We start from the raw sequence: 25,819 nt of genomic DNA on the forward strand, positions 1-25,819 counted from the left end.
GCTTCGTCGCAGGCCCCCGGTGGCGGCCGGCGGGCGGGCGCTGAGGAGCGGCCGGTGGGGCATGGCCTCCGCGCCCGGCGGCGACCAGCGGGCTCTGCGGGAGCGGGTGGCGGCGCTAGAGGCGGACCTGGGCGCCTGCCGCGGGCAGCTGGAGCGGGCGCAGCGCCGGCTGCGCCGCACCGAGCTCCTCTACCGCGAGGCGCGGGAGGGCAACGAGGCGCTGAGGAGACAGGTACGACCCGGCTCCCGGGGCCCGCTCCTCCCTCCGGGCCGGGCGGCAGCCGGTGCCAGCCCTGTCAGGCGTCCGCGCTGCCGTCTTTCCCCCGGCCTGGTATCCTTGGCTCCCTCCGCCCGGGCCGAGCTCATGGGGCAGGCTCTCCTGCGGGAGGGACTTCAGCGACCAGCAAGAGTGCTGCTGCATCTTCTGGCTCCAGTTTGCTGTCCCGAGTCAACGCTCAAGGTTTGGCTCGACAGGTGGTGGTGTGGGAGTGGTAACGTCTTCTCAGCCACAAAGTTGGTTTCGCAGTCAGAAGGAAAACTGCATTTAGCAGCAGAAGAGAAGCTTAATAAACAAGGTGAGGTAAAGGAAGAGTGGAAGAACTGTCCTATGGATGCTTATGAGGGTGGTGAGACACTGGCACAGGTTGCCTAGAGAAGCAGTGGCTGCCCCATCCCTGGCGGTGTTCAAGACTAGGTTGGACAGGGCTTTGAGTAACTTGTCCTAGCGGAAGGTGTCCCTGCCCGTGGCAGGGGGGCTGGCACTGAATGATTTTTAAGGTCCATTTCAACCCAAACTGTTCTCTGTTTTCATAAAATGCAACAGTTTGTCACCACTGAACAGTGTTGCTTGAAATCCAGCTTTTCAGGGTAATCTTAAGAATAACTTTGGTTAAGTTTTTATTTTTCCTTCTAAGTGCTTGCCATTATTATTATACCCTTTGTGAGCAGAAATTACGATTTTCATTATGCCAGCCATTCAAGTAGAAAATTGTGTGTGCTGCCACCCAAAGACCAGTTGAAACACTTGTAGTTGCGATTGTGTTGTGTTTGAATTATAGAATGTGGAATAGCATGATACTCTTTTCTGATGTGGATCCCTAAAATCCAGTGTTGTGTTCTGTAAGATGCTGTTCTTCTTTCAGGTTGAAGAGCTCACGAAGGAAATCCTCAGTAGGAAGGAGAAGGATACATATAGTGTAGAAGTACAGACAGAGGACTATGCTGCATGGTCACAAGCAGGTAGAAAGGGTGGTGATTGCTTTAGCAGGTGTTATCTTACATGAAATATATTTCAACTCTGCATTAAGCTCAGTAACCTGACATTACCTTTGGGCCATTTCCTACTTATTCAAGCCTTTTATTTTAGAACAGGATAAAACATAGCACAGACTGTAGCAGAACTCATGTCATAGTAGTCTGTTACGTAGTAATCTCATGTATTACACACATACATGCTTTACCAGATTTCAAAGTACATTAAAACAAGATACAGTTTCTTCAGTAAGAATAGAATAAATTCAAAGCAGAGGCACTACCTAATAATTGATTTTTTATGAGGCTACTTACAACCGTAAATTTCCAGTTTAAGATTTAGGATCCTTAAACTGCATTGTGTAAAATACTGCCTTGCTAATTTATGCTACATGAACTTCCTTTCCCTTCCCACCTCCACAGATTATTACTGCTATGAAGATTACTACAATCACACTGATACTCAGGATTCTGCAGCTGACCTGCCAGTGCAGCACAATCATGAGACTGAAGGCACTGAGCATAATTCCACAGAGGAATTGCAGGCAGATGTTAATGTTCCGTTAAGGACGGATAGCACCAAAGTTGATGAAGGTGGAGAAGAGGAAAATTTCATCCAGGATTCACAGGTTATAGAAATGTTTGGGGTTTTGCCAGTTTTGAAGTTATTGACCTATTGATATTATATTTCAAAGATGTGCTTTGGTCCTGATGTTACCGGGAAGGGAAGGGGGCAGTTGGGGTTTGGTTTTTGGGGGATTTTTTGCTGGTTTTTTTTTTGGGGGGGGGTGGCATTTGTTTTTTGCTTGGTTGGCTGGGGTTTTTATGTGTGTGTGTGATGATTTGGTGCTGGTAATAGCAGGTGAACATCCTTGCACTATGTAGCTAGTTCTTTCTGTAGTATGTTCCAAGTGTAACATAATCCTAGATTTGTTTAAAAAGAACACAAGCAGAAAAAAACATGTCCTACATAGCCTGGAAGCATGGCATTAAATCAGTAAAGTATGTTCAAGATGGCCATGCTAACGATCTGAAAATGTACTTTTCTCCCATTGATACAAGGAGACCACAGAGACAGAAAGGAAGTTGTTGGGGGGGGTTGTGTGTCTATTTTGTTGTGGGGTTGGTTGTTTTGTTTTTTTTCGTTCTGTTATCCAGCAGCTTAGCTGGTTTTGTGCCTTAGCATCTAGCAACTGAAATGCAACAAAGCAGAAATCTTATTCAGGAATGTACTGAAAGATTCTTGCTGTATTTTTGATCACAACTACTTCTGAATAAAAGTTGGGGAAAAGACGCAGTAGGAGTTTATCAGTAAACTACAGCTAGATTTTTGTCTTCTTGTTTAATAGCTATTGAAACAATCCAAGTCCATCAAACACTAATTTGTTTTATTTAAAATAGGGTATTATAAAGTGCGCCTTTTTGGAAGAGAATATAATTTGTTACTTTCTGGTATCAGGGAGCAGAAGATACTTCATTGCCGGAGGGTTCTTTGGCAGAGAGCTTGAGAGCTGCTGCAGAAGCTGCTGTTTCACAAACCGGATTTATTTATGATGAAAATACCGGACTGTATTATGACCATAGTACTGGATTCTACTATAATTCGGTAAGGATCATTTTCAAAACCCTCGGTGTTTTTTCTCTGTTGCAAAAGTTTTAGTAGTAAGAGTTAATGTGAGCAAAGAATTAAGATCGCAACAAACTTTGATTTGAAAAACATGTTACTGAAGATGAATAGTAATGGAAATTAGTTGTTGAATGATTTCAGTCAGTTTATTTTCACCAAATTGAATCTGGCTTGCCTGTCATGGTGATATCCCTGTCTTTTTCTTGATCTACGAGCTTTTCATCTTGTGGTCTCCCCAGTCCTCCTGAGGAGAAGGATTGAAGAGCCTGGCTGGACAGGCCACCAGGTAGTCGCCCTTGTCAAGCCACCACATTTGAGTTTTGGTTTGGTTTGATTTGGTTTTTTTTAAACTTAGTATATGGTTCCTTGTTAACTAGGTATTTCTTTGAGTGTGTTTATTGAAGTGATGATACTACTGTTCTTTGCTCCTTATAAAGGAAAATCAACTATATTATGATCCAGCAACTGGAATTTATTACTACTGTGATGTGGAAAGTGGCCGATACCAGTTTCATTCGCGAGTGGATCTGCAGTCTTATCAGACTTCTGGTACTCAGCACACCAGGGATAAAAAAGGGAAAAAGAAGAGAAAAGAGCCAGAGCGGATTACTGCGAATGACCATAAGGTAACATTAGAACTAACAGACAGAAAGCGCGAAACCTAGGGGTTTTTTTCATCATGCAGTTTATCATGTGGGATTTAGTTTTATGCTGAAGATGTATGCTTATTTCTGAAGGACTCAAACATCCTTAAACTGTATACAGCAGGTTGCTAATGTGTAAATAGTGTTCAAATAATTTTCCCCTTGAGTGATTAAGGATGGAACTCTAAACTTGGATCCCCTCACTTTTTCAGTGTTATTACAGTACAACTGTATAGATCTCTAAAATTGAATGTCAGCAAGCACACTAGAATGAATTCAGGGTATTGTGTGGGTTGGATTTACATCAGAAAGTCAGTATTACTTCAGTGTCTTGGTTTGGGGGCTTTGGCTTGTGTTTTTTTTTTGTTGGTGTTTTTTTTTGTTCTGGTCGGTTGGTTAGTTTTTTTTTTTTTAATTCATGCGATGAATCAAAAGCTGACTGAAGATTTTGAAAACACATGCACGCACCGCCCCTTCTTTGTGATTGTATTCCAAAGCTCACGCCATTGACATTTTACTGTATCTCTAACATCATTTAGGATTGAGGAAACATCTGTGAAGTTCAAATTCTTTGCATATTATGTCCTCCTGTTATTGTTTTATTTGTTCAATACATTTTTGTTGTCCACAGTGCATGGATAAGCTGTACATCTTAATAAATGATCACTGTAAGGGACTGAAGCCATATTATTCAATGTGTAATTCCATTATGTGGGCCTCAGTCAAGCTGATAGGTTGAAATCTGAAGTAATCGTATTAGTGCACAGGTACTCTTTCTTACATAAGACTTATGTAGCACCAGTACCAAGTTTGAAAATTTTGTATCAGGACTTGAGATCTTATGAAAGATTTGAAAATGGAAACTGTTTACAGTAAGAACCAGTGAAGGTAGGTTAAATGGATAGTGGTAGTGGACTGACTGCAGATTTTATAAATAAATAAACAGATGCCCCATCCCTGGCAATGTTTAAGGCAAGGCTGAACGGGGCTTGGAGCAACCTGGTCTAGTGGAAGGTGTCCCTGCCCATGACAGGGGGGTTGGAACTAGAGCATCTTTAAGGTCCCTCCCAACCTCAATCATTCTATGGTTCTGTGATTATAGCTGATGTAGGAGTTTCTTCTCTGTGAAAACTTAATGTAAACCACTCTGTTCTGAAAGCTTGAGGTGTATACATAGCAACAGTAATTGTAATGATCATTTAGACTTCAGAGAGGGGAGCTATCGCAGTTGAAGCTAGGAGTTTTACCCGCATCCAGCTTCTGGGCAGGTTGTGTACAACTGTTGGATTAGCATTCTGTCACTCTCAAAAGGCATCGTTAATTCAGAACTTCATTCATCATGCATCAGGAAAGCATCATTGAAACCTAGTAGAAATAAGGGTTTAATCGCATTATCGTATAATGCAGTTAATAAATCTCCTAAATTTAGTCTTGTGATCAACTGTTACATACTTACCAAAATACACAAGTGTATTTATAAATGTTCTGTGACACATTTGCTCTGATCTGACAAATAATGTTGACTACTTCTGGGGATCCAATCAGAGTCTACTTCTGTCATTTGATTTTTCTAGAAATAGATGCTTGTCTTTAGCTTAATTTATGTTGGTAAAATTTTTATATAGATGTTTTTTTAACAACTCTTGTGTGAAGCTTTCATGGTCACAAGATAGGAAGTAAGCATCTGCTTTCTGATGTGTTGTACTGATAGTGAACGAAATTACTTTGATTTATTTTGAATTAATTTCTTTGGCCATCAAGATAACAGGAAAAACGTTTAAGTCATATTCATTAGTGCACAGATCTTTGTGTCTGTGAACAGTAAGTGAAGGTTAGTGTCATAGTAAGAGTCAAGACCTTTTCTACTTTTTTAAAACAAAAAATGGGAGCATACAAAATAAAAAAAAATTACTCTTCACTTTAAATTTCAAAAAGAAAATAATATCTGCTGTAAATGTCATTTACATAGCTGTTAGATTTAGACAAAACAAAGAACCTGTCGTGTTTTACATAGCTTAGTTCATTCTTATGTGGTTCTTAATCATACAAGAAATTTTTTCTTTAGTTTAAACAAAAATATTACATTAGTGTCAAAGATTAATATTTTATTCTAATAGATCTTAAGTTTTTTCTATTATAAAACTGAAAAAAAAGTAATTTATATGGTGCACAATCCAATTCGGAGATGCCTGGTGTTTCTTGGCAATATTAGAATAGTTAGGGCTGGAAAAGACCTTAAGATCATCTAGTTCCAGCCCCCCTGCCATTGGCAGGGACATCTCACACTAAACCATACCACCCAAGGCTTCGTCCAACCTGGCCTTGAACGCTGCCAGACATGGAGCATTCACAACCTTCCTGTGCAACCCATTCCAGTGCCTCCCCACCCTAACAGGAAAGAATTTCTTCCTTATATATTACTGTTGTTCAGTTTAGTGAGGTATTGGAAAAGTCACTAATTAGTTCATGCTAGTTACTGTGTTATTTACATCCTGAAATAAAACCCAGAATGTCTGGTTTTAAGTAGGACATTGTGGTTGAAGAGTTGTCTATTGAAATGTTTTCCTGAACACTTAGGCCCAGCCTTCTCCTTTTTCCTTCCATAATTTCTGGAATGTTTTACTTGACTTGCTACAGGCAGTACAAGTTGGAGAACAGTGTGATTTTTTTGCCTGGTCTGTGGACCAGTAATAGTGGTAAATAAAGCAATACCAGAGTCTAATTCTGGGAATGTGTCATACACCCTTGAATTTCATTTTCCCTAAATGAAGATGAGGTGGTTTATAAGAATACGCATGTAAAACAAGTGAAGACAGTGAGCAGTAGGTCTAGAATCTCAAGTACACGAAACACTTGCAAAACTTGTTTTCTTTCTTTTCAGGTTAAAGAGTTAAATATAAACAAGTTTTGATAGATATGCAGTATTACTTAGAAGTTGCCAAATAAAAGAAATACAAAAATTTAGCAGCTACATGTGTATATTATCACAGCAGATACTTCTATGTGGATGGTACTGACAACTATATAATTTTTACAGAAATTGTATGTGAATTTTGAATGATTTATTCTGTTTGAACCAAAATTAATACACTTTTTCAATCTAAAAGATAGTAACTGGGCCAATCTGTTAACTTTGTTTCTGGTCATAGGAGGATTTTTTAGTTGTGGTTTAGTTTGTAGCTATTGTGAAAAATTTGGTGTACTCAGCTACTTTACATATGGTATCTATTTATGAGTGGCAAGTTGGGATGCTTGGAAATACAGAAATGACAAGTGTAGTCTCCACCAATATTGCAGCATTCTTGAAAAAGCAACATAAATCTGGGGGTCTAAAGAATAAAACTAATATGTTAAAATATTATTGTATTTTTAACAAGGTGCACTGTGAAACAGAAAATACTAGTGAGTGTCTTCTAAAATGAATGTACTTCTAATTGTAAAAAACAAAAAGCAGAGAGTAATTCACGTGGTTAGTATCTCCTGAGGAATGTTCCTGATTTATACAAGTATTTTGTGTAAAGAGATTCTTTTCAGTCACCAAACTTCTGTATTACAAACAGTTTTCTTTTGACTTGTGAAGCTAAGCATGCTGCCTACATGCTTGCTTTTAATAGGTGATGAGGGATTTTATTTGCTGGCTTGAAGTATTAAGTAGCCTCTGTGCAGCTCACATAAAAGTACATTGGAACTTTCAGGCATACAGTTCAGTTCTGATACCTGTTTGTAGTGGCAGACCAAAAAAAAAGTGGGGCAAGAAATACCATGTGATCTGCTGTACAAGAAAAATCTTTACATAAGTAAATTTGGAAAAGTAAAAAAAAAAAATAAAACAACCATGAGGTTGCATAAATGATATTGTGATCCCTGGCCCAATATCAAGATCCAGTGCTGCTACACAGGCTGGATAATAGACTGTGTGCAGTAGTGATCATGTAGTTCTGCTTGTTGTACTGGGGAACATCAGAAATATGTAGCAAAATTTAGATGCAGGGTCTGCCATGTGCCATTTTTTTCCTAGAAACTGTTTTTGCAGTTCATTCTTAAACAACTAATAAATTGTATTTCAGTGTGATGCTCAAAATTAACTTCTGCTGTATTCTGTTCCATTATAGATATGTCCTATCTCTTTCTGTAGGAGAGACAAGGCTTTTGTAGTAGTATTTCCCTTAGAACTCTTCAAGCAGTGATTTTTTTTCTTTTTTCTTTATCATGTGTAGTTTACTTTTGCTGATATTCATCCCATCTTTAGGTACGTCAGTTGACAGAAACCATGGCTAATCTGAAGATTTCTTCTTTTGGATTGGCAGCCTCTGGTGAAGGTAGAGTTGAGAAAACAGATACGTTAGTCTGTGGGTGTTTAATCTTGATACTTTTATTAAAGGAAAACTAGTATTTAAGATACCTGTTCTCCTAAAGGAGCTAAGTTTTTGGAAGCTATTTGATCACAATCAGTTCATCGGCAAAGTAACTTTGAAATATATTTGAAACACTGTATAAGTAAAACATCTGAAGAAAACTTTGATGACAATTCTAGAATATTTGGCAAGACACATGGTTAGCATTACTGTATTAATGTACAGTGTCCTAACTAAACAAACTGTGCATTCTTTAAGTAAGGAAATTCATGTTTCCTGTCTTTTCAGAGCTATCCTCCTGTGTTTAGAATGGCTTCTTTATGATACAGAAAGAGCTTTGCTCTTTTTCTGGCTTTTAATCAGATTTTTTTTGCATTGGAAATTCAAGTATTGTGTAGGGTGGAAAAAAGTAACTGAAGTACTTGTGAGACAGTGCTAGCAAGTAAAAGCTTAGTCATCTGAGTGAAAGCTATTTAAAACTGTTTGAAAATGTTCTAGTAAAATACTGATTTTTTTTTTTTTAAGATAAATATTTCAAATTGAGAGAGTCAGTGCTTAAGTTCTAATATTCAACCCTTTAGCTGAGAGCGTTGAGTGCTCATGATTCCATTAAATCATTTACTGAGCTAGCAAACGAAGAAGCAACAGTCTGCGCATGTCTGAAAAGTTGTATTTGTACATACTTATCATAGAATCATAGAATATTTAGGGTTGGAAAGGACCTTAAGATCATCCAGTTCCAACCCCCCTCTCATGGGCAGGGACACCTCCCACTAAACTGTGTCACCCAAGGCTTTGTCCAGCCTGGACTTGAACACCACCAGAGATGGAGCATTCACAGTTTCCTTGGGCAACCCATTCCAGTGCCTCACCACCCTCAGAGTAAAGAATTTATTCCATATAGCCAATCTAAACTTCCCCTGATTAAGTTTTAACCTGTTACCCCTTGTCCTATCACTTCAGTCCCTAATGAAGAGTCCCTCCCCAATATCCCTATAGCCCCCTTCAGGTACTGGAAGGCTGCTATGAGTTTTCCATGCAGCCTTCTCTTCTCCAGGCTGAACAGCCCCAGCTTTCTCAGCCTGTCTTCATATGGAAGGTGCTCCAGTCCCCTGATCATACTTGTATGTTTTATACAAAAGAAATTGATTTATAAAACAATAGTTTAATCAGTGCACTTAAAATTAAGCTAGTTATATATGCTAGTTATATATATGCTCACGGTACATTCTAATTTGTAGGCATGCTGATGGATTGCATGAATGTGCATGTTGATCAGGCGTAATACAGAAAAATATGAAGTTTCGAAAGACAAAATATCTTGCTCTGTCACAATAAGGCAAAAAGTATAGCTAAATGTTTAAAATACTTTAAATTTTTCATTAAAAACACTCGTGACTATGATCATTCATGTATGTTTTGTAAGATGGTCACTCTGCATTTCAGAGGGTTGTTGTAATCAGTAGTTTGTGGCCTATTCTTTATAAAGCAAAACCATCAATTCCAGTCACATTAGCATTATTTGCAATTCTTACAAGATCAATCCTCACGGAATACATAAACATCCTGATTTCACTTGCACCTTTGACTGTCTTTTTATCAGGGATGCTGAAATGCAAACTAACTCGACCCTGTTGTCAAGAAGTAGTTTATTATGAAGCACATTCATCCCACCTTTCAATTTTACTCATGCTTCATGAGAGAAAAATCAGAGATCATGTGGTGATACCCAACAGATAAAAAGTTTCTCAAAGCTGAACCACACAGAGGTCATCTATATCCAACATGTGACTGTTAGGGTAGGTCTACTGACTATTTAGATATATTAGGCAAAGAAGCACACAAAGGAACGTGTATGTGCCTAATATAATGATGTGGCAAGCATAGTTATAATGAGCATGTATTTGCATACTTTGTATACTGTATTGTGAGAGTTCTGTATTGGAGAAACTGGCTGCTCATGGCCTGGATGAGTGTGTTTTTCACTGGATAAAAAAATGGCTGGATGGCAGAGCCCAAAGGGTGGTAGTAAATGGTGTCACATCTAGTAGTGTCCATCAGGCCTTGGTGTTAGAGCCAGTGTTGTTTACTGTTTTCACTGATGATGTGGATGAGGGGATTGAATGAATCCTCAGTAAATATGCAGATGACACCCAAGCTGGCTGGGAGTGTTGATCTGCTGAAGGACAGGAAGGCCCTGCAGAGGAATCTGGATAGGCTGGATCTATGGGCTGTGGCCAATGATACAGGATTCAACAAGACAAAGTGCTGGGTCCTGCACTTGGGCCAGAACAATCCCATGCAACGCTCCAGGCTTGGGGAGAGTGGCTGGAAAGCTGCTCATGGAAAAGGACCTGGGGGTGCTGATTGATGGTGCTGAACATGCACCAGCTTGTGCCCAGGCAGCCAAGAAGGCCAACAGCATCCTGGCCTGTATCAGCAATAGTGTGGCCAGCAAGGCCAGAGCAGTGGTCATCCCCCTGTACTGGGCACTGGTGAGGCCGCACCTCAAATCCTGTGCTCATTTCTGGGCCCCTCACTACAAGAGAGACGTTGAGGTGCTGGACCAGGTTCAGAGAAGGGCAACAGAGCTGCTGAAGAAGGGTTTGGAGCACAAGTGTGATGAGGAACAGCTGAGAGAACTGGGATTGTTTAGCTTGGAGAAGAGAAGGCTCAGGGGGTCCTTATCACTCTACCGCTACCTGAAAGGAGGATGGAGTGATGTGGGCATGTTTTTTCTGCCAAGTAACAGGACAAGAGGTAATGACCTCAAGCTGAGCCAGGGGAGGTTTAGAATGGATGTTAGGAGAAATTTCTTCACTGAAGGGTGCTCAGGCATTGGAACAGGCTGCCCAGGGAAGTGGTGGAATCACTGTACCTGGAAGTGTTCAAAAACCATGTAGATGAGGCCCTTAGTAGTTTAGTGGTGGACTTGGCAGTTCTAGGGTAAAGGTTGGACTTGATGATTTTAAGGTCCTTTCCAATCTAGTTGATTCTATGATTCTTTGAGCTTGGGATGAAGAATAAAATATCCTGGCAAAGAGAAATGAAGTGCATGGCTAGTAGTTGTTAGGTCATTCAGGATAGTATTTACTGAATATTCTGTTTCCTGCCAGTTGCTTGGTTTTTTAAGTACTGGCTATATGGAGGCAAGATAATAGGTGCTGTTTGCATAGTTACATGTCGCATATGTTCTGTGTAAGCACTGGTAATCATATATAATGCAAAAGGATTTCTCCAGCACAAGTAAAGACCCCCTCAAATGCTTTAAGAATTTAGCATCCCCACTCAGCATCCCCAGGCTTAATCTTTAGATGTCACCAAGATGTGTATTTTAATACAGATGGGTGAAATCATAGAGCAGCTAGGGTTGAAAGGACCTTAAGATCATCTAGTTCCAACCTCCATGGCATGGGCAGGGACACCTCCCACTAAACCATGTCACCCAAGGCTCTGTCCAGCCTGGCCTTGAATGCTGCCAGGGATGGAGCATTCATAACTTCCCTGGGCAAGTCCATTCCAGTGCCTCACCACCCTAACAGTAAAGAACTTATATTCAATCTAAGTGTCGCCTGATTAAGTTTTAACCCATTAACCCTTGTCCTATCACTACAGTCCCTAATGAACAGTCTAACCCCAGTATCCCCATATGCCCCCTTCAGATACTGGAAGGCTGCTATGAGGTCTCCACGCAGCCTTCTCTTCTCCAGGCTGAACAGCCCCAACTTTCTCAGCCTATCTTCATACAGGAGGTGCTCCATCCGCCGATCATCCTCGTAGCCCTCCTCTGGACTTGTTCCAACAGTTCCATGTCCTTTTTATGCTGAGGACACCAGAACCGCACACAAGAGGGGGTAGGATCACCTCCTTCGACCTGCTGGTCATGCTCCTTTTGATGCAGCCCAGGATACGGTTGGCTTTCTGGGCTGCAAGTGCACACTGCAGCCAGCTCATGTTCATTTTGTCATCGACCAGCACCCCCAAGTCCTTCTCCGCAGGGCTGCTCTGAATCTCTTCTCTGCCCAACCTGTAGCTGTGCCTGGGATTGCTCTGACCCAGGTGTAGGACCTTGCACTTGTCAACCTCATGAAGTTCAACCATGACGTCAGCCCACCTCACAAGCGTGTCAAGGTCCCTCTGGATGGCATCCCTTCCCTCCAGCGTATCAACCGAACCACACAGCTTCGTGTCATTGGCAAACTTGCTGATGCACACTCAATCCCACTGTCCATGTCACCGACAAAGATGTTGAACAAGAGCTGTCCCAACAGCAATCCCTGAGGGACACCACTCGTTACTGGTCTCCAGCTGGACATTGAGCCATTGACCACAACTGTTTGCATGCAGCCATCCAGCCAGTTCTTTATCCACTAAGTGATCCATCCATCAAATTGATGTCTCTCCAATTTAGAGACAAGGATGTCATGCAGGACAGTGTCAAACGCTTTGCACAAGTCCAGGTAGATGACATCAACTGGTCTACCCGTGTCCATCAGTTCTGTAGCCCCATCATAGAAGGCCACCAAATTGGTCAGGCAGGATTTCCCCTTAGTGAAGCCATGCTGGCTGTCACCCAGCACTTTGTCATTTTTCATATGCCTTAGCATGCCTTCCAGGAGAATCTGCTCCAAGATCTGCCAGGCACAGAGATAAGACTGTCTGGTCTGTAGTTACCTGGATCATCCATTTTCCCCTTCTTGAAAATGGGGGTTATATTTCCCTTTTTCCAGTCATTGGGAACTTCACCTGACTGCCATGATTTTTCAAATATGATGGCCAGTGGCTAAGCAACTTCATTTACCGGCTCCTTCAGGACCTGCAGTAGGATTTCATCAGGTCCTATGGACTTGTGTATGTTAAGGTTTTGAAGATGGTCTCGAACCAGGTCCTCTCCTACAGTGGGCCCAAGGTCTTCATTCTCACAGTCCCTGTGTCTGCCTTCCAAGACTTGGTCAGTGTGGTCAGAGCATTTGCCAGTGAAGACTGAGGCAAAGACATCATTCAGAACCTCAGCCTTCTCCAAGTCCAGGGTAGCCAATTTTCCTGATAGCTTCTAGAGAGGGCCCATGTTGTCCCTAGTCTGTCTTTTATTTGCAGTGTACCTATAGAATCCCTTCCTGTTATCCTTAACATCCCTAGCCAAGTTTAATTCTAACTGGACCTTATCTTTTCTAACCTGGTCCCTAGCTTCCCGGACAATGTCCTTCTATTCTTCCGAGGCTGCCTGTCCTTGCTTCCACCGTTTATAAGCCTCTTTTTTCCCTCAAATTTTTCTCAGCAGCTCCTTATCCATCCAAGGAGGTCTCCTGGCCCTCCTGCTGCACTTCCTTCTAGTTGGGATGCAACACTCCTGAGCTCATAGCAGGTGATCCTTGAATACCAACCAACAGTCTTGGGCCCCCCTGCCCTCCAGCGCTATATCCCATAGAACCTTACTAAGCAGGTTCCTGAAGAGACCAAAGTCTGCTCTCTTGAAGTCCAGGGCAGTGAGCTTGCTACACGCTCTTCTCACTGTCCTGAGGATCTTGAACTTGACCGTCTCGTGATCGCTACAGCCAAAGCTGCCCTGGAGCATCACATTTCCAACCAGCCCTTCCCTGTTGGTGAGCACAAGGTCAAGCATGGCACCTCTCTTTGTTGGCTCCTCTATTACTTGCAGAAGGAATTTGTCTTCCACACAATCAAGGAACCTCCTGGATTGCTTGTGCAGGGATGTACCATCCCTCCAAGAGATACCAAGGTGGTTGAAGTCCCCCATGAGGACAACGGCCTGCAAGCATGAGGGCGTTCCTGTCTGTGGAGTGCTTCATCCACAGAGTCCTCTTGATCAGGCTGTCATAACAGCATAAAATCATAACATGATTAAAATCCATATTCTTTAGGAATGCAGTTTTTAAATCCTCAGTTTTGTACAGGGATTTCTAAATGTGAAGAGTACAGTTTTATCAGTATTTAACAGCTAGTTAGTTTATTTGCTTTCTTAACAGTTGATTGTAGCAATAGCGGAAAAAAGAAACTGCTGAGAACTGGTTTAATGGTCATATTGGCAGAATGTATGTACAGAATGCTTCGTCTGTCTGTAAGGTTTTTTTAAATTGCTGTTTTCAACCTGGAGAGAGAGTGTACTCTTTAGTAACAAGGTTTTGAAACAGCACCTTTTTTGGTATCACTTCAGATATTCTATGTTACAAACTAAAATCAGTATCACTGGATACACTGTCGAGAAAGACCTGAATGTCTGGAGTATTATACTTGGGCATCAGTGCATCACAGTCATCTCTTGCTCTGCCTCAGTTGTGATTTGAGTAGACCATTTAGTTTCTCTGTTTTCAGAGTACATGAGTAAAACTTTGATAGGTCACAGTGTTACGAGAAAAAATATATTTAGATTTGCAGAGCATGTTGGTGTATTGGATATTGGTCTAATATAGACATACCAAACATATAGACAAGGATAAATACACTGGAAAAGGTCATTCATAAAAGTGAAAATCAGATTTGCCAGAAAGAATACTTTTGGCAAGATTACTGTGTCTTTTATTTAAAATAAACATTATTGGGCAGTGACCTTGTGATCCTTTTCCTTCCTTGTTTTGATACTTCAGAGGATTCCAGGAGGACAGCTAGTACATTGTGGAGAAACCCTAACCAAATCAGCAGTCCTTCAGTTAAAGCATGAAGTCTTTTAAAATGTGCTGGGGTTTCCTGACAATCTGCTGTCTCACTGAAAAGATTTCAAAAGTACGCTGTAAAGTCCTATCCAACAGCTTGACTGGTGGGCTCAAAGGGATTCTTGTGTTTGTCTTACACCCGTGCCACTGAAGAGGTTTTACAATTCTGAAAATTGAAAGCGCTTTTGTTTCCATGATGTTAACATTCACATTAATGCATGTATCTTGAAGTGTCAAATGCTCTATATGAGAACTCACTGAAAAAAGTTAAATTTTTGTTGGTTTTTTTTTTTAACTGATGTGCTGCATTATTTGGTACAGTTCAGGGCAATTGAATGCATTCATTTTGAATTTCAGATGGTAAATAACTGAAAATATGAGGGGTTTTTTATTTATATTTTCAAGCCAAGCCATTTGTGTTCATTTTTCTTTTCCTTTTCTTTTTCTTTTTTTTTTTTTTTTCCTAAGGTGCTCATCAGGGTTAATAGATTGAGAAATTTTCAAGATAAAAATTACTCTGACAAAATTAATACGACATTTTAGATTTCTCACTTTAAAAAATGTTGATGTTCTTTTTTCTGCTGATGAAATGAAGTGATAAGGATCTTATCTGTCTGTTATTCAATGGAGAAATTTGTTGCAGTACAAAATGGATTCTCGGTAGAACTGTTTCACGTAGCGTAAATTAAACTTCTCTCCAGTATCTTGATGAAAAGCTTTTTTGAAGTTGAAATTCTGAAAGGAGGAAGAACAGGTGATTAGGCAAGCATGGGTGGGCATTCCAGATATTCTGGGCCACTGTGGGGAAACTGAGAAGAAGACAAAACCAGGAGGAAGATATGATGAAGATCAGTTAAAGAACTTTTAAACAAGTTGCAACAGTACAGTGAGAGAGGGACAGAAGTAAGTGTCATAAAGTTGAAATGGAAAAATATGCAAGATGCTGTTGTACCAGTTTGAAAGTGAGACAAGGATCTTGAGTTTTGTGTGAGAAAAGAGGAGGCAGTAAGTGAAGTTTAGAAGAAGAGTGCAGTCTCCCAGATAGAAGATGGTCTCTCGCGGTCATGCCTAACAGGACGTGAAAATGTTTCTACCAAAATGCTCTGTTGGCGGCATATGCAAAGCTTCCTGGAAATCTGTTTCTTAATAGTTGTAAAAATAATTCTTCCTAGGGAAGAATTTACTTCCAGGCTGATAGCAGACTTCAGAATAACTCGATCTGTAAAGAATGTAACATTCTGTAACTCCCCTCCAGGATTTGGACACGGAAGAGCAGAAATCATCTAGCAGTCTGAATTGCTTTTCCACTACTGAGCAGCTAAGTTCCGCTGAAGAAGAGGAGTCCCCAGGCATAAGAAAGAAGACTAAAATGGACACAGAACCACAAAACAGTCTAACAGCCAAAGAATCGATTTCTACAGACAATATAAATTCACATTCTTGCAAAAGTACACTGGATGCTGCAGCACATACAGATGACAGTAGAACAGCAGACACAGAGAGTGAGCCAGAAGAAGGTGAAATTACAGATTCTGAGTGCGAAGCATACAGCAGTGAGAATGAAGTAACAAGTGAAGAAACTGCTTATTCAGAAGACTCAGAAAATGAAGGTGAATTATTATGGCTTTTATGTATGATATTACAGTATTTTTACAGGAATCCATTAAGAATTAACTACAAGAAAACAGTTTGGATAATTTAAAAAAAAACAATAAATAAAAGCACATGTCTTAAGATACTTTGAATTAAGAAGTTATATATATGTTACTAGCATTTGTTTCTTTCCTTTTACTTGCACAGAAGTAAGTAGTGGAGTATTTTTAAAAGCTCTTTAGCAGTATAGCGTCCTGTGCTTGTGTAGAAGCCTCACTGGTGGTATAAGATCTGTTTAGATTAGCATAGGGACAGGAGAAGAGAAAGTCTGTTGTGAAATAGAGGTTTCATATATTTCATATATTCTGTAATTTCATATATTAACTCCAACAAATGTATATTTTTGATACTGTACATAAACAGTCATGTATTGTTCAGTGTGAGTGTGCTGTGGTGAAAAGGATGTGCATGGAGTACTCAGTACTAGTTGAAAACCCAGTTCGTCTGTATTCCAGTGGCAGCTTGCACGAAATGAGTATAGAGAGGAAACCTGTATACAGTTCTGTACTACAGGTGTTCTAGAACTGAACTCTTTTGAAAAAAAAACAACAAAACCACCAAACAAAAAAAACCAAACAAACCAAACCCTGTGAAAACTGTAGTGCAGCCAATTGTAACTATGTATATGTAAAGGATACAGGTAAGCAAAGGCACAGAGTGAAATACAACCTCTAGAAGTCTGTACTGCAGCCTGTGCCTTGCTCACAGATAAACAGCCAGTTTGTCTTTTCTGTTTTCATTACTTTACTTACTCAACTACTTAGATTCTAAGTGATTAATGCCATTCAAAATGTACTTGCTCTCATCACGCTTTCAGATTTCCTGCCCTTACTGTTTTCTAATAAATTCTGCAATAATGCTGGAGTAATAAAAACTGGAGACAGTTTCTCACCTCTTTGTACCTTGTGAGCTAGTGTATTCCCATCTTACCATGTCTGTTCCTAACTGAGATCACTGGAGACTGTTTTTGCAAATGTACTTCCCAAGAACAGAATTTATAGAACTGTTGGAATATAATTACTTAACTGGGGAAAAAAAGCATAGGAATCTGTAGGCTCATCTATTATTTTTCACTTTTTATATTGATGCATAGTTCTAATAAGAGTAAAAACTAGGAAAAATACATTTGACATCTAAATTATCAAATACAGAGTTCTGTATGCATTTGGTTTGAGATGTGGTGAACAAATAGGTCCTGCCTTTTCTCGAACTAAAATTGTATTCTAATCTGTTATCACTAATGATCCATAAACTTGCAGTATGAAATTTTATTAATGCATTTATATTTTATTGTTTTCACTAAATGGTTGTGCACATGTAAATAACCAGAATTAGGAGAACCTTTTTAATACTTCAGTATGCAGTCAGAAAGCCTTTGAAGCAGTAGTCTCATCAAAGTTTTCTCAGATGTGCTTATACATTTCTTTTTCCGAAAGTTGCATAGGATTCAGCCAGCTCATGGCTGCATGTTTATCAGTTGTTTGAAAGCTATGGGCTATAAGGATAAAACTGTAATTTGTCAGTAGTAACAGTACTGGGTTTTTTATATAATTACAGATGAAGGAAAGATCTGGCCTCCTTGTATCAGAGTGATTGTAGTAAGATCACCAGTTCTGCAGACAGGATCACTTTATATTATCACAGCTGTGAAGCCTGCTACAATTGGAAGGTAAAATTGAGTAGAATTTGTTATATACATACATATATATATCTGAAATTGTACCTCGCTTTGAAAGCTGTGGAAGCTGGTCATGATTGCTTGTCCCTACTCTTCATGCTTGTCCTCCTAGTGTGCAGAAGTTGTGAGGTACCCTGGCGTTAGGTTAGCCCACATTTAGGTCATGTCACTTAACATCATGCCGGCCGTGGTAATAGCATACACAGTTAATTTTAGCTCAGCAGTCAGTGATTGTTAGTGGTAACTTGATCTCGTGTCTGAGCCCTAATGGCAGCATAACTGCAAGTCATTCTTTGAAAACTGTTGTTTTCTAGAAAGTAACTTTTTTTCAGGGCCACTAATAACTTTTTCAGAAATGGAAGAACACACTTTAGAAATTCAGGATCATGAGGAAACATATTCTAGAGTTCCTCAATACATTCAAATTCCAGTAGGGTTGGTTCATCATTTTTAAATAGTAAAATGGGGTTTGTGCTAGCTGGTATGTATTTTTAAAGTTCTACTATTAAAAAAAAAAAAAGTTTATTCATTGTGAGTGATGAATTTAGTGATGAATCAATGCTTTTTTCCATGTTTATTGAAAACCTTACTCCTCCTTTTCAACTGCTCTTATCTAATGCTGAAGTGTTTTGATTCATTCTTACATCTTGAGTGTTCTAGGTACATTTATGTGAAGATTAACAAATGATAATGTTTGTATTTTGCATGTACGTTCTTTGCTAGCTGCGTTGCTTCTTCATCCCCTAGTATAAGGAACTAATATACAAATTCCTGCTCCTATTGCAGTATCTTTGATTTTAAAATAATACAGGTTACTCTTTCATTGCTTGTATTGCTTAACACTTCCAAGAAGTCAGCTTCAGCATTGAGTATTGAATACCAATGCCAGGATTCACTGAAAAGCCTAAAAGATGCAGAGTTCAGACTATTATTTACAGGCATTGTATGAGTATAAACATTCAGATAGAAATGACAAATTTATAGATAAAAATTTAATGGTACAGCTTGATCATATGTTTATTGTCTACTGCATATAGTTTATAGATGGAAGAAGGGACCTGAAGCAAGTACTCACATGGCCTGTATAGCAACACAGTGGTTTATATCTGTAAAGGTCCCCAATAGCTCAGAAGGAAAACATAGTACTAAAGTTCTAGTGAAATGCACGTATTTCTAATTTATTGTGATTTATGTATCAACTTGCCTTTTCAGAGAAAAAGGTGTTGGACACACACTTGAGATTCCTGAAGTTGGAGTCAGTAAGGTAACTCGTTTCTGTCTTCTGAAAGATAGATCATCATATGAATGAAGCTTTATATTTTGTGTTTTTAAATTCTTCAAAACCTTACGTTAATTTTCTTAAGAACTTTGAGATATTTGAAGTTAGAAAAAGGAAAACATACAGTATTTTCCTGAACAGGAATTTAACATGAACAGCAGTGTGATTTCAAAGTCTAGAAAAGCTAAATTTTTTTTTTTTTTTTTTTTAATTGGACTTTTACTAGTCCACAATGTAATTAATGCACAGTAAAAAAAAAAAAAAATTCTTTGAATCTTGCATTTATTAGGTGTTGAACTGGAAGAAACCTTACTGTTCTGTTAATTACTAGTAGTATGTAGAACATTGATGTACCTAGTTAGAACTTTGTCATAAAGTAATCAAATCCTTGCAGTTGAGATAGACTAACGAGTTTTATTTTATGTTTCTTAAAGGCAACTGTATAAATATGTAAGTGATGTACAGAGAGTTTGAAGATTTAACGTCATTTCTTTCAGTAACAGGTTTTAATGGAAAACTTTTTGTCTGGCTAAGAAAGATTAAAAATAAATTAATGGCTCTTGCAGACCGAAAATACAGCACTCTTTAATAAAAGAAAAGCTAGATTGACAAACACATGTCATCCAAACCAAACCAAAAAAAAAAGATAAAACTGTCTGCAAATGCAATGTCTGAAATACACTTTACTGTTTCACTATGTCTAGTTCTGATTAATCAGCCATGTATCATGTTTCATACTGAATAATTTCCAGAACCAATCTTTTTCTGCTATTAATGACTTTTTTTCAGGCATGTATTTGAAATTGGGTGCATGAAGAAGCCAAGTCTTCTATTTTTCTGTGATGCAACCATTTTAGTACCTGCCTGTTTACACGAGAAGTTACTTCACTTTGCAGATAAGGATTCAAAGGCAGGAAAATAAATTACAGATTTGTAGAACCAAAAAGTTGACTACTAGTTTGTTTACCTTGCTATTCATAGTTAATAGCTGTGTACCACTTTGGCATTTTCTTGAGTGTAAAGTGAGATTAAAAAAAAACAACACTGCACCCTGTAGATACAGCATCTTTAGAAGAAATTTGGGTTCATCCTAATCAATAAAACAGAGCTAGGAATTAAATTATTTATTGAATGAGCTAGTCATTCTCCACTGTTATGGGAGTATTCCTGTTGTAAATGTTAGCCAATCTGCAAAATGCTACTTTGATTTCTTTTTCTATTAACTTTTTTTTATTACTGAATGTAGAAACTCCATTATTGCTCAAAGATAAGAGATTTGGTTTTAAATGAACATTTTCTTCCCAAATCGATTCTTGGTTTTTTTCTCAACTGTAAGAAAAGGAAACTTTGCATGTCAAATTTGAAGCAGTCACAGGTGTTTTTAGACTTCTGTTTTTTACTGAGACCCTTAGAAGGCTGCAGAAGTTGATGTTTTAGGTTTCTCAGTGGCCATTTTTGGAGGTAGAGTATATCCTTGAGTTTGGAGTTGTGTTTTCTCCATTCAGTGTCTATATAAAATTGCAACATCAAAACCAAAAAATTAGGTTGTTAGTCTCAGTATCAGAAAGGATATAAAAGAAACGGCAAATGATGGTTAGTCATTGTGTCCTGGGTTATTAAGAGTACCAGAACCACTCATTTAAAATGTATTCTGAAGTCTTACTTTAAAATAGCATATACATTGTAAAATATTTCCGTAATAAAACCACTCTACTTGGGCTTCTATTTATCAGTTCCATGCAGAAGTGTATTTTGACCACGATTTGCAAAATTATGTTCTTGTGGATCAAGGCAGTCAGAATGGAACAGTTGTTAATGGCAATCAGATTCTTCAGGTGAGTACCTGTTGTTTATAATGCTTCATTGAAGAAAACTTTAGTCATGTGGGCTTCTTAAACATATTATGGCAAATCACTAACAACATCATTGTATGTTCTTTCAGACATCTGTCTTTTCATTGTTTCCCTTCTCGTTTTAGGGCTACTTACAATATTTTTATGTTTTCTTTATATTAGGTTGCAACAGTTGCTAGTGTGAAATACCCACTGCTGTTGAATACTCATCTGTATTTGTCAGACTAAGTTGAATTAATAAATTATGAGAAGTATTCATGAAATAGAATACCTTTAGAATAGAAGTACCCTTCATTAGTAACTAATTAACATGGCTTTCAAAACTTTCTTTTGCTGTAGCCTAAAACAAAATGTGATCCCTACATCTTGGAGCATGGAGATGAAGTGAAGATTGGTGAAACTGTGCTTTCTTTTCACATACATCCTGGCAGTGATACTTGTGATGGATGTGAACCAGGGCAAGTCAGAGCACATCTTCGCCTTGACAGGAAAAAGGAGTCTTCTGGTTAGTCGTGTTACTGAGGATATGTTTGTTGGGGTGTTTTTTTTCATTTTGGCTCTTTATTTTTATGGCTATTTATTTTATAAACATAATAATTACTTCAGTTTTCTTACAGTATTTTTCTGACCTGGGAATAGTGCACAATGCATGTGTCGTGGTTTAAGTCCAGTCAGTAACTCAGAACCACGTAGTCACTCTCTCACTCCCCCCCTTCATCCCCAAGGGATGGGGAGGAGAATCAAAAGAATGTAACTCCCACGGGTTGAGATAAGAGCAGTCCAGTAACTAAGGTATAACACAAACCACTGCTGCTGCCACCAATAATAATAATGATAAAGGAAATAACAAGGGAAGAGAATAAAACCGCTAACCACCCACAGACCGATACTCAGTCTGACCAAGCAGTGATCTAGCCCTTCCAGGTAACTGCCCCCCATTTATATAGTGGGCGTGACATGCTGTGGTATGGAATACCTCTTTGGTTAGTTTGGGTCAGGTGTCCTGTCTCTGCTTGCTCCTGGCTTCCCCTCCTCCCTGGCAGGGCATGAAACTCAGAAAGTCCTTGGTCAGACTAAACATTACTAAGCGGCAACTAAAAACACCGGTGTTATCAGCGCTGTTCCCAGGCTGAAAGTCAAAACCACAGCACTGCACCACCTACTAAGAAGGAGAAAAATGACTGGTACTGCTGAACCCAAGACAACACGATGATGTATTTTTTTCTTGGTCTGTGTGTCCGTGTGTAGTAATATTAAAAATTCTCACAGTAGTCTTAAGTTTCAAAATATTGTTACATTATTAATTAGAAAATCAATCCTGTGTTCTTCCTTTTAGTTTGCCCAGCACTTAGCAAAGAAGAGAGAGAGTTAGTCAGAAGAAAAGCATTAAAAAAAATACGGGAAAAATATGGTTTACAGGTGAGTTTACAATAGAAGTTGATTAAGGGTTTGATGTCTACATCTATTTTGTGATTCCTATGTTAAGCCATAGAATTCAGTGAATAAGGAGAACTTTAAAATTCAGTCAAACTTGGGCCTGGTGATGATGGCAATAACATCACACACGTACCTTACAAAGTATGGCTGTAAGGTAAGAAACCACTAAATGAGAACTATGGTTTTTTTTTGTTACAAGATGGACCTGGTAGTTTAACTCAAGTTTGTCTTCTGTCCACAAAATAATAATTATTTACAAACCTTTACAGAGAGAAATGATAGTAACAGGTGATGAAAGTTCTGTTAAAAGTTTAGGAAAAGAAGATTCATTCCGTTGTGTGCAAGATTCTTCATTCTTTTGAGATTAAGATTGTTTAATTTTTTTAAGTAATTTCAACTTTTATTTCCTCAAATCAAGTTTGCACTAAATTCCAGTGCTATTTTTTATTTGGAAAGGAAAAAATAATGAGCAACTGAAAAACTGATGGAAGGAAGAGGGAAATTTTGTAAGTTTTTATTTTAAGTCTGCTTTGCTATAGAAGAAAGCTAACATGAATGTACAGGCAATATAGTATGTAAGTATGCTAGTTACTTCTGTTTTGGAGATTATTTTTATGGGGTTACATCTAGCACTTGTCCTAAGTATTTGTGTAGAAATCAGAATGACATAATTTCTCTCAAATTCTTGAGGTACCAAAATAATACCAATATGGCATCTATACACATACTTAGTTCTGTCACCTATTCTGAAGAAATAATTGCCAAGGAACAGGTGCATGTTTAAACAGAAAGCATGTCTGTATAGTTTTCTGCTTAGTATGGAGAGATTGGTTCTTCATACCAAGTGAAGATTCAGGAGAACCTGTTATTTACAGCCTCTGTGAAATAAATGAATTTGGCAAAATTAAGTTTATGTGATTATGGCAATAACATCACACACACACACCTTACAAAGTATGGCTGTAAGGTAAGAAACCACTAAATGAGAATTATAGTTTTTTGTTATAAGATGTAGAATTAATGAAATAGACTGAAAATGCCTTACTTTTGGAAGAAGCAGTGGAGTTATCAAAAAATAAAGAATGTAAAGTCTACTTTATTTCTCCTGATGGTATTTAACCTGCTTATAAAGAACACAGAGTATGAAGACAATAAAGCAGTGAAGAATCCAAAGTACAAAGACAGAGCGGGAAAACGCAGAGAGACCATCGGAAGTGAAGGAACCTTCCAGAGAGATGATAGTCCAGCGTCTGTTCATATGTAAGTTTGATGGGGGGATGGGGAGACTGGGGTGAGTGAAAGGGAGGCATCCTCCGTGTCTTCAGTGAATCTTAAAAAATTACAATAAATAAGTACTAATTTGTTACTAGGATACAGTTTAAGTATTCATTACCTATATATAATGGGTTAAGAGATCTAGAAAATAGTAAACTATTCTCACTTAGTAGTTCATATGCTCTTTCTCACCTTCCATGCAGAATCATTTGGCTGTAAGAATGGTTAGATCACATCCTTACCAACTCAAAACAGAAAGAACTCCCCAGCTGCACTACTGACACCTTCAATATTACCTATTTTTCAAGTGCCTCAGCTTCTGTTTTTCTTACCCAGTCCCACTAATGGTACACATGCAGATTTTTCACCTGCAGTTTCTTTGGCTGTCAATACCCAGCCTATTTTAGGACATAATGACACTTGCTTTAGTCTTCCTAAAAGAAGTCTTCCAAAGAACTTGCAAAATGTAGCACTAGTGTATACTGCATAGCTCTTTGTGGAAGTAGGAACAGTATCATAGTTGAGTCCTGGTTTCTAGAGCATGCACATTTCTGTCCTTCGGTATTTGGGTAGAGAGCATACTCTTCGTATTAACTCTTGCTTATCAGTTATCTTAAACTTTCTTCAAAGTGAAATCAGCAACAGCAATAAAGGACATAAAATGTTGGAGAAGATGGGATGGAAGAAGGGGGAAGGCCTGGGCAAGGATGGTGGTGGTATCAAAGATCCGGTAGGTCTGTCTGATTTTTACTTGGAGCAAAAAGGAATAGAAATGTATTTGCGGTGGAAAATGTGCAATTGTAAGCCACTATTCACTTCAGACATTTTAAATTCATGGTTAGGAAGGAATAATCTCAGTAGGGCTAATCTCAAATTACGTGGTTAATGAAGGATTTTTAAATTTTTCAGTTATTTTGTTCCTTAAGTAGAAAATGACAGTAATATCAGTGTTTGGTAAGAAACAGGGGAGTACAGGCAGCTTCTAGCAATTAAAACATCTCATAACTGAATATAAAGTCTGGAGGAAGATTGAAATAATTTTAAGTGATAAGAATTCAAGATGGACTTGGTGGAATTCCTCACTTTCTCTGAGGCTGATGTGGCACAAAATCAAGCTAGGTGAATGGACCATGAGGAAGAAACAACTGGCTAAAGTCACTGTAGCCATCAAGTTCTGGGCCTCTTGTGGCATCCCCATTTTCCTCCACCAGGGATGTGCTGTCTTTTGGCACTAGGGCTGCTCAAAGCCATGCTGTACCTTTGTTGTCAGACTACCCAGCACAGGGATTATATACTATTGACTCAGTGAGGAATACTTCACAGTTAGTGGCAGGTTACATCATCCAGCACTCCAGCTCCTAGTTCCAGAACTGGTGATTTGACGTATCTTTTTAATAGTACTTTAGATGTCTGCATATGATCTAGGTATATTCTTCACTATGAGGGTGTGCCAGTGAGGCACTGGCACAGGTTGCCCAGACAAGCTGTGGATGCTGCATCCCCAGCAGTGTTCAAGGCCAGGTCTGATGGGGCTTTTAGCAAGCTGGTCATGTGGAAGTCATCCCTGCCTGTGGGAGGGGGTTCCAAGTAGATGAGCTTTAAGGTCCCTTCCAGCCAAAACTGTTCTATGATTCTACGTTATTACAGGATTGAAGAAGAGCGCTTGGGGATGGGGGTTGGAATTAGTATTGTAAAACATGATTTAAAAGTATTTAAAATACCTAACTTGCAGTTACTGTATTTAATGTATTTGACAGATCCACCTTCAGTTACATAAGACACACGCAGGTTTGGGTACCAGTAGACCAGCCTCAGCTGAAGATGTTCAGATCATCCAGAGCAAGAATAAGAAGAACTGGGATAAAGCAAGAGAAAGGTTTGCTGAAAACTTCCAAGAACCAAAATCACAAAAAGATACACCTAAGATTATACCTTGGGTTAGAGGGACTGTGGAGTAAAGTCCCACAGCAGGGTAATTCCTGTGTGTAAATAGCTGGGAGAAAATTTATTTTTATTCTTTGTTTCTTTTGCTAAAGCAGAAGTTTGGCAGTATGTAAAATACAGTTGTGGAAAAAATATACAAGACTTAACTCTTA

The 25,819-nt window shown here is 38.9% G+C and overlaps 1 protein-coding gene across 3 annotated transcripts; it reads left to right on the plus strand.

Annotated features, from left to right (window-relative positions):
* Nucleotides 1-25,819, plus strand: AGGF1 (angiogenic factor with G-patch and FHA domains 1). 3 transcript variants are annotated; one of them, XM_065661193.1, is made up of 14 exons: nt 1-232; nt 1,143-1,239; nt 1,675-1,880; nt 2,711-2,857; nt 3,316-3,504; nt 15,804-16,158; nt 17,759-17,870; nt 19,092-19,143; nt 20,892-20,993; nt 21,351-21,516; nt 22,348-22,430; nt 23,581-23,708; nt 24,354-24,453; nt 25,481-25,819. In XM_065661193.1, the coding sequence occupies exons 1-14, from the start codon at nt 62-64 to the stop codon at nt 25,679-25,681; spliced, it is 2,109 nt and encodes a 702-aa protein (XP_065517265.1). In that variant the 5' UTR covers nt 1-61; the 3' UTR covers nt 25,682-25,819. The 3 variants fall into 3 exon arrangements, with proteins under 3 accessions (XP_065517265.1, XP_065517267.1, XP_065517266.1); XM_065661195.1 differs by lacking the exon at nt 15,804-16,158 and adding an exon at nt 7,772-7,841 and having other exon boundaries at nt 2-232; XM_065661194.1 differs by lacking the exon at nt 1-232 and adding an exon at nt 239-460.

This window comes from Lathamus discolor, chromosome Z (assembly GCF_037157495.1).
Source record: "Lathamus discolor isolate bLatDis1 chromosome Z, bLatDis1.hap1, whole genome shotgun sequence".
NCBI classification, from domain to species: Eukaryota; Metazoa; Chordata; class Aves; order Psittaciformes; family Psittacidae; genus Lathamus; species Lathamus discolor.